Below are 11,498 nucleotides of genomic sequence, written 5' to 3'. Positions count from 1 at the left end.
CCACATGCAGATAAGTCTCAAAGACGGGCGGCTTTTCCTGAAGCTGGTGGAAGAGATTTAATGCGGGGTGGAAACGGAACCCTGAATCGGAGGAGCTCAGTTTCCCGAGGAGTGTGCCTGCGCACTTGGTCGGTGTACGTCACTTCCTATCGGGCTGGCGGAAGTTGCTTCCAAGCGCGTTGCGATTTGTAGGCGTGAGTTCCGGTTGGTGGCCGAAGTGCTTGTGTGTTGTCGGTACTGGAGAGTCGCGATGGCGGCATTGGATTCGGATGTCCAATCGCTGCCCCGTGGGGGTTTCCGCTGCTGCCTCTGCCACGTTACTACAGCCAACCGTAAGCGGTGGCTTGTGAGGGGGTGGTTGTGAGTTCTCGTCTTTGGGTCCTAGCGAAAAGGTGTATAGGTCATAGTTCTTGTCAAGTCGGTTGGTAGGGTCACTCACCTCCGTTTTCACTCCGCCTGTACGAAGGGATTGGAGAGTGGCGAAAGTCCCACCACCTTACCCCCTCCTTCCTAGTATCAGAAATCTCCACAACGAAAGTTTCATGATCTTATTCCCTCTTTAACGGTCATCTGTTGGACGCCACCTTTGTGTCTGGTACTCTGCTGGGCTCTCGCGTGGGGTGAGGGGATTCAGAGATGAAGGAGTTAACCGCGAGAGGTTGAGAGAATTCCAGTGCTCAATAGATATGTTTGGAGAGCTGTAGGATCACAGAGAAAATAGTAGTTAACTCACGGAAGCCCTACAGAGGAGCTACCCAAAGGCAGAGATGGACAAAGGAGCATGGCATGCATGACTAGGAGATGGGTTTGGCAAAGTAGACAGGCTTCTTGTATGACAGCGCAGGGGACTCCATGAAACCTCAAATTCCACTTTTTTTTTTTTTTGAAGGTTTTATTTATTTTAGAGAGAGAGTGCGCACAAGTGGGGGGGGGGGGGAGGGCGGAGGGAGTAGCAGGCTCTGAGCCTGATGCGGGACTTGATCCCAGGACCCCGGGATCTTTACCTGAGCCGAAGGCAGATGCATAACCGACTGAGCCACGCGGACACCCTCAAATTCCACTTCTGAAGTCTGGAATCATGATCTTCCCTAAACAGGATCTTCTGTTCTTTTTCTTTGTGAATGGCATTATCACTATTTGTCCCATAGGGCAAGCCAAAAATCTAGCATAGTCTTCTCTGGCCCCACATATATATTGGTGACAACAAACAGATGACCCAGAATTTAATAAAAATAATAATTACTAACTTTTCGCATGTTCAACATGTAGCAGACTGTGCCAGGTATTCTATTTTGCATAATACCCGTGTGGTAAGTACTATTAATATCTTCATTTTGTGTCCCATGAAACTGATGCACAGAGAGGTTAAGTAACTTGCCCAAGATCTCACACAGTTTGCCAGACCTGGGATTTAAACCTGGGTAGCATGACCTCAAATCTTGCACTTGCAATCTCTGTACCATACCTAGAGACCATCCTTGAGGGAATAGTCTAGGGTCCTACTTTATTTAGTTCTTCTGTATATGACCTGGATAAGTCTCCTGTTAATTTTTTTTTTTTTTTAACAATTTGCAGGTGTTGCTCTACCTAGCACTTACAGGTGGTTTAAGAAAAACTTGTAGCTAGTTCTCCTGGAAACCATTTAGAATACCTTATATAGACACATGGACAAGAGAGGAAGGTGACAAGAGCCAGGACTTTGTATATTCAAAGGTCACACTTTTCTGTGGCTTGGAAGGATTAGTAGGATTTAGGAGTGCATTTAGGTAAAGTCAGGGGGTAAGTACACTGAAGAGTGATTTGGATGTTTTTGTTTTATGTTTATCTTTGCAGGACCCAGCCTAGATGCCCACTTGGGGGGCCGGAAGCACCGGCACCTGGTAGAACTACGAGCTACCCGAAAGGCCCAGGGACTTCGAAGCGTGTTTGTCAGTGGCTTTCCCCGGGATGTGGATTCTGCTCAACTCACTCAGTACTTCCAGGCATTTGGACCCGTGGCCAGTGTTGTCATGGACAAGGACAAGGTAGAGTAAATGGCTCTTGTGGTAAAGAATGAGTCAGGTGTGCCACATACAAAACGAAATGAGAGAGAAACCAGCATTCCTGTTTCAGCTGGTGCCTTATATGGGTTGTCCTTGATGGATACCACAATACTTGGGCCAGGCCAGCTTTGTGAGCCTCCTCCAGCATCCCCCCGTGGCCCCCCCCCCCCCACCGGCAACTCTCCCACCTCCCCGGCTCCTTCTTGGATTTTATCAGTTCACTAGAGTTCGTCACTGGTGGACTTGTTGGTCATTAATTTAGTCAGTCACTCTTCATTTTATTTGCCAAATACTAACTGTTGACTTTGTACTAGGCACTGTGTGTAGAGCTGCATTTTTTTTTTTTTTAAAGATTTATTTATTTGAGAGACAGGGAAAGAGAGAGAGAGGGAGAGAGAATCTCAAGCAGACTCCACACTGAGCATGGAGCCTGACACAGAGCTCGATCTCACAACCCTGAGATCACGACCTGAGCTGAAACCAAGAGTCGGATGCTTAACTAACTGCGCCACCCAGGTGCCTCAGAGCTGCATTTCCTTTTTCTTTTTTTCAGATTTTACTTATTTATTTGAGAGAGAGAGAGAGAGAGAGAGGCAGAACACGGAGGGAGAAGCAGATTCCCCACTGAGCAGAGAGCCTGATGCGGGGCTTGATCCCAGGACCCTGGGATCATGACCTCAGCTGAAGGCAGACACTTCACCGACTGAGCCACCCAGGCGCCCCAGAGCTGCATTTTCAATAGTAAATAGGATAGATGTGGCCCGTGCAGGCGCAGAGTTTGTAGTCTCGTGAATAAAGTAGACAATTAAGTGCGTAATTACAATGAAGTAGGTGCTTTAAGAGCACACCATCAGGAGAGCTGTCCTAACCCCACAAGAGACTGCTTTATAAACCAGCTAGCAGTTCATTAACTTACAGTGAGAGGTACTAAAATTAGCTGGTCAAAATACCCTGTCTTCTGGACAGTGCTAGACAAAGAAGCTTGTTCTTTGTAGTCCTTTTTGTCTTCCAGGCAGGCCTTTTGTCAGTTTCTCTTTAGTCCTTCGAAAACGTTCACTGTTGTCCAGCTGTGTTGTGTCGTCATATCGTAGCTCCGAGATTGCTCTCTGGTTTTGTGGGCGTGGCTTAGGTGATCCTGAATGGCTTTGGCAGCCCATGTCTTCTCTTAGGATGGGCTGGGGTGTATTTTTCTTAGAGATGTTCGGTAACTGACCCACAGGGGCTTTAACAAAAGAGGTTTAATTGTTCTCTTTGACAAGAAGTCCAGACCTGGGCAGTCCAGCACTTTACTGTTTTCCTGCTCTGTCGTTACTGGCACGTGGCTCTCCCTTTCTGGTTACGATAATGCTGGTTGCACATCTTCAGGTAAGAGAAAGGGGCAGGCTGAAGGACAGAGTATGAAAGGCTAGTGCCAGCTGAGTCTGACTGTCTTCCCCTGCTTTTCTTTATTTTTCAGGAAAGTATCTTTCCCAGGGCCTCTTCATTAGACTTCTCCGTATAGCTCATTGGCCTGAATTCTATCACATGGTTACGCCTAGCTGCAGGCAAGCCTGGGAAATGAAGTTTTTTAGCTGGACACCTTGCCCTTCTGAACAAGAATTGGGATGCTGTTAGCAAGAAAGAAAGGGAGAATGTATATTGGGAAGGCAGTTGGCAGTGTCTGCCCCAGATTCCTTTTTCAGAAAACTCAGTATCTCCGTTTTTGTTCGTGTTTATTTGAATTGTCGAGAATGACCTTTTTTCTGAACTTAAACCTCACGTTTCTGAGGCTTCTAATTATTTTGACAATAATGACTAAAATTTTTATTGAGCAATTATCACACCCCAGTCATGTGCTAAGTGGTTTATATACAATATCTCATTCATTTCCACAAGGTTTCCTTGATTGACAGCATCACTGGGAAGTTGGAGATTTGAGGGATTAAGCCCTTACGTGGAGGCAGTCACAAGTTATTTAACTTCTCGGAGTTTTAGTTTCTTGAGAGAAATGTGCGCTCAAAGACAAGGCCAGGCAAAGAGACACCTAATTTCCAGCTGGGGCTTTGATTGCATACTTGGTGTTGAACTGCAGTCTGTGAGTAGTGTGATTCCTCAGAGTCAAAAGATTGGCGTGGGCAGGTCCAGGTGGCTGCCTTTCTCCTTGGTTTCACTACGGTTCCTTGCCATGTTTGGCATGGGGTGGAAGTGAGGGTAGGAAGGGTACCCCCCCTTCGCCCCCGCCCCACTGCTTGTATTTTCGATTGAGGTGTGACTTACAGAGCATAAATTTCACACTTTTAAAGTATACAATTCAGGAGTTGTTAGTGTATTTACAAGGTTCTGCACCCATCCTTTCAGAATGTTTTATCTCTCCTCATGTGTGAGTCAGGCCTGTGTGCTGGTGACGCTGCTCCCCCCTGCCCCCCCTCATTAACTTTTTTATATGGTGTAAGGTAGGGGTCCAGTATCATTCTTTTACATGTGGCTATCCAGTTGTCCCAGCACCATGTGTTGGGAAGACTATTTTTTCCTCATTGAATGGTCTTGACAACTTCGTTGACAATCAGTTGACCATAGAGGTATGGGTTTAATTTCTGGAGTCTTCGTCTCATTTTCTTCATCTGAATGACTGTCTTTGTGCCAGTACCAATGTGTCTTTTTTCTTTTTCTTCTTTTCCTTTTTTTTTAAGTAACCTCTACACCCAGTGTGGGGCTCAAACTAGGATCCTGAGATCAAGAGTCACAGGCTCCAGGGACTGAGCCAACCGGGCATCCCAGTATCCCACTGTCTTGGTTATTGTAGCATACATTGTTAAAAGTAGGATGAGGCTCTATCTTTACTACTGAAGAGAATGTAAAAGAATATGGACTTTTGCCCTGAGGCAGTCATTTTTCCTGCTCCTGCTAACATTCTGCCTTAAAATATATATAGCCCAGTGAATATCGTGGAACTCAACCAGATCATAGCATCACACTGTCATGTTGCTGTTATTTCTAAATAGGAAGTCTGTTCAAGGTAGGGTATGTTTATATTTCCACCTAGCACAGTTCATTATATGGATTCTAAATAAAAGGTCTAATTAAGTTAAAAGGAAAAGTTAGGGGATGCATCAGAGTATAAGCAGTGAAATCATGTCATTGACAAGAGTAGAGGAGAATGGAATAAGTAACACGGGATTTTCAGAGGCAGACTGGGATGAGAGTAAAATGTGTGGGATGGGAGTGAGGGAGAGAATTGTTTTTCTAAATATGTTCCCTGTTCCAGAAACATTAGGCAGATATTCTCAATTTATAGGGTGGTCCCCTTTTCAAAGAATGTCACCCACTGTCAAACCATGTGTTTGGATTTTTTATTCCAAAACCGTGATCCCTGCCCCTGTTGTGGTTTGCCAGGGGGTGTTTGCTATCGTGGAGATGAGAGACGTCGGGACCCGGGAAGCTGTCTTGTCACAGCCTCAGCACACCCTGGGAGGACATCGCCTGCGGGTCCGCCCACGGGAGCAGAAAGAGTTCCAGAGCCCAGCCTCCAAATCCCCCAAAGGAGCTGCCCCTGACAGTCACCAGCTGGCCAAAGCACTAGCTGAGGCCCCTGATGTGGGCGCACAAATGGTGAAGCTTGTGGGGCTGAGGGAGTTGTCTGAGGCTGAGCGGCAGCTTCGGAGCCTCGTGGTGGCCCTGATGCAGGAGGTCTTCACAGAGTTCTTCCCTGGTGAGTCCCTTCCCTTCCCATGTCGGAGCCCTCCCTCCCCTCCCTCCCCCATCCCCAGTCTGCACCCCCGGGTTCTCCCTCAGCCAGAGACGTTTATTTGGCTGTGCTTCCTTCTTCGTGGCCCACTGTGTTCTTCTACCCCATACTCCTCTCTCATGTCACTTGACCTTTGTTTTCTGCTCGGCATCCAGGCTGTGTGGTCCATCCTTTTGGCTCTTCCATAAACAGTTTTGATGTCCATGGCTGTGATCTTGACCTCTTCCTGGATCTGGGTGACTTGGAAGAGTCCCAGGTGAGTGACTGGGGAGGCAGCTGGGAAGAGTCAGTGGGGATGGTCATGGGACTCTGGGCAAGCACCATCTCTCTCATGCCTTAGTTAGTCATTTGTAAAATGGGGTAATGGAACCTGAGAGGGTTATTGCAGTTGGAGAAATGTGAAAGTATTAGATGGGTATTAGATAGGATGAATATGAATTGACACAGGACACATGGCATTTGTAACAGGAAAAAACCAGATTTCAAAATGGTGTATATAATATTGTATTTGGAAAAAAATATATGAAAGGACTTACAATAACATAATTTTGGGGTTATGTTTTTACTTATCTGTATTTTCTAACATCTAATGTACAGATTCTGCTTTTGAAATAGGAAAGGGTCGTTAGTATTTTTTTAATAGGCTTTGTTTTTTAGAGTAGTTTTAGGTTCACAGCAAAATTGAGCAAAAAGTACAGCTTTCATATACTCCCTACTTTACAAAAAGGGTTATTTTAAAGATTTTATTTATTTATTTATTTGAGAGAGAGAGAGATTGAGCTCCAGTGGAGGGAGGGGGAGAGAGAGAGGGAGAGAATCTCAAGCAGACTCCACACTGAGTGCAGAGCCGGATGTGGGGCTCAGTCTCACAACCCTGAGATCATGACCTGAGCCGAAACCAAGAATCAGATGCTTAACCGACTGAGCCATCCAGCCGCCACACATACAGGGTTATTTAAAAAATAAATTTGTTTTATCAGTCTTTTTTTTCTCTTTCCCCACATATAGACACACACGCGCACACACACTTTATAATTTCAGAATCTTTTGAGAGCAGGGTGCGTACATGATGCCCATAATAGTCCAGTGTCTATTAGGGAGACACAGAGGCATCCTCGGGTACAGCTGCGGTACCATTAGCAGGACGGTTGCGTTACCTGGTGCAGGTGTCAGATGTTATAAGGTTGTAGTCTGCGGCCCATCCCGTGCATTCATCAGCTGCCCACCAGCACGCTAGTGTTGGCCCCTCCGTCGTCTTTACAGTTCCTCTGCCGTCTTCTGTCTTTCATGACAGTGACATCTTGGTAGAATACAGACCATTTATTTTGTGGTAGTAAAAGTTATTTTTAATTTTAAAAAGAGGTTGTGAGGATTAACTGAGTTAATATATATAAAACCCTTGGGATGGGACCTGGCACGTAAGCAGTAGTAGATATATCCCGGGGAGTGTTGCCCGGATGGGGGCAGCAGGAGAGGCAAATATTCACTGAGCCCATTTCTATCCACAGCCAGCCCCAAAGGCCCCAGAGTCTCCATCTTTGGACTCAGCCCTTGCATCACCACTGGATCCTCAAGCCCTGGCCTGTACCCTGGCTTCCCCTCCAGACTCACAGCCTCCTTCTCCCCAAGACTCAGAAGCCCTGGATTTTGAAACTCCTTCCTCTTCCCTGGCACCCCAGACTCCGGACTCTGCTTTGGCCTCTGAGACCCTCGCCTCTCCCCAGTCCCTGCCTCCAGCCTCCCCGTTGCAGGAGGACCGGGGAGAGGGGGACCTGGGGAAGGCCCTGGAACTAGCAGAGGCCCTGAGGGGGGAGAAAACAGAGGGGGTAGCCATGCTGGAGTTGGTGGGATCCATTCTTCGGGGCTGTGTCCCTGGGGTGTACCGAGTCCAAACTGTGCCCTCTGCCCGACGCCCTGTGGTCAAGTTTTGCCATCGGCCTTCAGGTCTTCACGGTGACGTCTCCCTCAGTAACCGGTACCTTTGTTTAAGAGGGTGGTTGGGGAAGGCCAGCCGAGCCTTCTGGGGTGGGTGAGGAGGGAGCCCTCGTGTGGGAAGCTCCTGTACTTGCTGAGCCTCGAGGTTATCCTTGTTGGGTCCCGTCCCTCTTTCTGCCATTTGTCTCCTGTCTGGCATCCATTTTCATGGATGTAAAGTGTGTTCCTTGGAATACTGTTTTTAGGGGATTTAAGAAAAGAGTTCCAGGGTTGAATAAGTTTGGGAAATGCTAAGTTAAATGCAAATCATTTTCTCCCTTCTCACCCTCTTCCCCACTTCCTCTCCCTCCCTTCCAGTCTTTGTTTCTTTGCATATGAAAGGCATTGAGCAGTCATGTAACAAAACTCTTCTAGAATATCCTCTCCGGGATGAATATTCTATCCAGGACTGGCATATAGAATGTAGTGTTTCCCCGAACACATGTGACATCCTTTTGCATGCCCTTTCTTTGCATGCCCCTTCACATGACCGTGTCAGCAAACACTTGGGAAATGCTCTTTTGGCCTCATTCCATCTGGCCCCCTGTTCTGCAAGCCTGGAATAAGAGCTGGGGTGATAGGTTCAGAGGGTCTCTAGCACTGACACCTTTGTCTTTGTTCCAGGCTGGCCCTTCATAACTCTCGCTTCCTGAGTCTCTGCTCTGAGCTGGATGGGCGAGTTCGGCCCCTCGTGTACACCCTCCGCTGCTGGGCTCAGGGTCGAGGGCTGTCGGGTGAGAATGAATCAGGACACACTTGGGGTTGAGCTGGTGTTGGGGAAAGGGGGGGCCTCAGGGGGGGAGGGGAGGAAGGTACAGGAACCAGGGTTGAGAGAACCAACCAGGGTGTTAGATGCACCTCCAATCTAACCGGAATTATTGTTTACCCAGGAAGTGGCCCCCTCCTCAGTAACTACGCCCTGACCTTGCTCGTGATCTATTTCCTTCAGACCAGGGACCCTCCTGTGTTGCCTACTGTGTCCCAGCTCACCCAGAAAGCAGGTACAGCGGTCTGGCCTCCACCCTCTTTATCCTGTTAGCTTTGGCTTTCCTCCTCTTTGTTTCATTTAGACGCACTAAGCTACCCCAGGAATGAGATATCTGCTGTCATTCCCAATCCTCCTGCTTCCGAGCTGACCCTCACCTTACTTCCTTTCACAGGTGAGGGCGAGCAGGTGGAGGTGGATGGCTGGGACTGTAGTTTCCCCAGGGATGCCTCAGGACTGGAGCCCAGCACCAATAAGGAGCCCCTCAGTGAGTTTGGGGAGCACGGTAGAGGATTAATAAATGATGTTAATCACAACTGTAGGTTATATCCATCAGTTACTATTTATTTGCCGGGCATGGTTCTCATAGCAACCTCGTGGGATAGCTAGTATCGTTAATACCATTTTACAGATGAAGAAACCACGCTTTGGAACAATTAAGTGGCTTGCTCAAGGTTACACTGCTAGTGAGGGGAAGGAACAGCATCTGGGGAAGGACGTTGCTCGGGACATGGGGAGACAGGCTGGACCTCTTGTTTATATAGAGGTCAGAGGAGTCTGGCTTCTGACATTCTTCTGAGCTACTTGGAAGGGAAAAGAAAGTCCAAGAGAATGCCTGTAGTGCAGGCCTGACTTGGTTCTGGCCTCTAAGTAACCCCTTCTGCCTGGTCTTCCTCCTCCTCCAGGTTCTCTGCTAGCCCAGTTCTTCTCCTGCGTCTCTTGTTGGGATCTTCGTGGCTCACTGCTGTCCCTGCGGGAGGGTCAGGCACTGCCTGTGGCAGGGGACCTGCCCTCTAATCGCTGGGAGGGTCTGCGCCTTGGCCCCATGAATCTCCAGGACCCCTTTGACCTGAGTCACAATGTGGCAGCCAATGTGACCAGCCGGGTAGCTGGGCGGCTACAGAACAGCTGCCGAGCGGCAGCCAATTACTGCCGAAGCCTCCAGTACCAGCGCCGTTCCTCCCGGGGTCGGGACTGGGGGCTGCTCCCCCTTCTGCAGCCCAGCTCCCCTAGTTCCTTGCTGTCTGCAACACCCATCCCCTTACCCCCCGCTCCCTTCACCCAGCTCACTGCTGCCCTGGCCCAGGTGTTAAGGGAAGCATTGGGGTGCCATATAGAACAGGGAACCAAGAGACTGCGGTCAGACAGAGGGGGACCTGAGGAGTCTCCTCAGGGAGGGACAAACAAAAGATTGAAACTAGATGGAGAGGAAAAAAGCTGTGAGGAGGGGCAGGAGGAGCAGCAGGGATATATTGGGGACCACAGTGAAGATGGGGTGGAGGAAATGGTTGTAGAGGTTGGAGAGATGATGCAGGACTGGGTGCAGAGCCCGGGGCGGCCAGGGGAGCCACCCCACATGCCCAGAGAGCAGCTAGCCACTGGAGAAGAGGGGCAGTCAGGCCATGCGGCACTGGCAGAGCAGGGGCCCAAAGGACCCGAGGCAGCCAGAGCAGGATCTAGGGGTGAGACAGGGAGGGTGGTGTCGCTCTCCTCAGTGAGCTGGCGCTGTGCCCTGTGGCACCGAGTGTGGCAGGGGCGGCGGCGGGCCCGGCGACGCCTGCAGCAGCAAACCAAGGAGAGGGGCAGAGGCGGTGCTGGCACTGCAGAATGGCTGGCGGTTGAGGCTCAGGTCACCCGGGAGCTGAGAGGACTGAGCAGTGCTGCACAGCGGCCAGAGGCTGAGCCGCTCCTGACCTTTGTGGCATCTGCCTCCCAGGTCAACCAGACTCTGACTGTGACTCCAATCCAGGATTCTCAAGGCCTGTTCCCTGACCTCCATCATTTCCTACAGGTTTTCCTCCCTCAAGCACTTCGGAACCTCCTCAAGTGAAGACGGGGACCCTGAGGGGCAATAAAGCTGCTAGTTTCATGAACACTACAGTTTCCTCTAATTTCCACCTGGTAGTAATCTGCCTTCCACCCGGTACTTCCCCTCCCCAGACCTTAGTGCCTTTCCTCAGACGTGTCTTTGGCTACCCTAAAATAGGTCTCAGCCTGTCTTCCTTACTACCGTTTATCACAACCTGCCTGCGATGGCGTATCCCTGCACCCGGAGCCCGCTCAGTAGGGTTCCTGAAGGATGGAGTGCCGGGTGGGTGGCTTGGCCAGTACCTGGAGGAAGAACTAAGTTTGCCGCCACATTCACCTTGCCTCTGGGATTTATATGGTGATGGCCTGAAACTGGGGTTCAGGCATCTTCGCCCACTCTCTTACTTAACCGAATTCATCCTGTTCTGGTTAAAATGGGGAAAACACTTTCCGACCTGAGCGTGGGTAAAGGGCAGCCCATCCTGGGTAAACTGGCATCCCCTACAGGGTGATGGGCGGAAGGGATCCGCCGTGTTCTCCTTCGGCCCTCGCCTGCTGCAGGCCCGGCACCAGCGACTGCATCGCGGAGCCGCAGGGTGGTTTAACGCGAGGAAACCTCACTTTGGCAGCATGTCTGACTTAGGCTCTGGTTAGATATTAATCCTCTCTAAAAAAAAAAAAACCAGAGCGGGAACAAATGGGACTTATCCACGCAGGACTTGTTTCCGCTCCTGTGAGTGTCCCACAGTCCCGATGTTAGGGGCCTGGCAGGATCTCCGTCAAGTCACCGCGGGTTCCGGAGCTGGAGCGGCACGCCTCTGGGAGCCGGCGCGGCGCGGAGTTGGCAGCTGTGCCACGTCGCAGACAAGGGGAGGTTTTCCAGCTTGTTCTCACAGTTTACCCTCCACGCCTTCAACCTCCACGTCGGGACTCGGATTGGCCAAGCCTGAGGGGCGGGCCAGCC

General features: G+C 49.8%; 1 protein-coding gene across 2 annotated transcripts; it reads left to right on the top strand.

Moving 5' to 3' along the window:
* Nucleotides 1-157: 157 nt before the first annotated feature.
* TUT1 (terminal uridylyl transferase 1, U6 snRNA-specific) lies at nucleotides 158-10,599 on the top strand. Of its 2 annotated transcripts, XM_026487735.4 has the most exons (9): nucleotides 158-332; nucleotides 1,834-2,024; nucleotides 5,415-5,730; nucleotides 5,922-6,022; nucleotides 7,275-7,741; nucleotides 8,365-8,474; nucleotides 8,631-8,741; nucleotides 8,901-8,993; nucleotides 9,412-10,599. In XM_026487735.4, the coding sequence occupies exons 1-9, from the start codon at nucleotides 251-253 to the stop codon at nucleotides 10,554-10,556; spliced, it is 2,616 nt and encodes an 871-aa protein (XP_026343520.2). In that variant the 5' UTR covers nucleotides 158-250; the 3' UTR covers nucleotides 10,557-10,599. The 2 variants fall into 2 exon arrangements, with proteins under 2 accessions (XP_026343520.2, XP_057173164.1); XM_057317181.1 differs by lacking the exon at nucleotides 8,901-8,993 and having other exon boundaries at nucleotides 191-332.
* Nucleotides 10,600-11,498: the final 899 nt, after the last annotated feature.

This window comes from Ursus arctos, unplaced genomic scaffold (genome assembly GCF_023065955.2).
Source record: "Ursus arctos isolate Adak ecotype North America unplaced genomic scaffold, UrsArc2.0 scaffold_23, whole genome shotgun sequence".
Classification (NCBI taxonomy): domain Eukaryota; kingdom Metazoa; phylum Chordata; class Mammalia; order Carnivora; family Ursidae; genus Ursus; species Ursus arctos.
The sequence above is the reverse complement of the archived record's forward strand: the minus strand, read 5'-3'. Positions and strand labels throughout refer to the sequence as shown.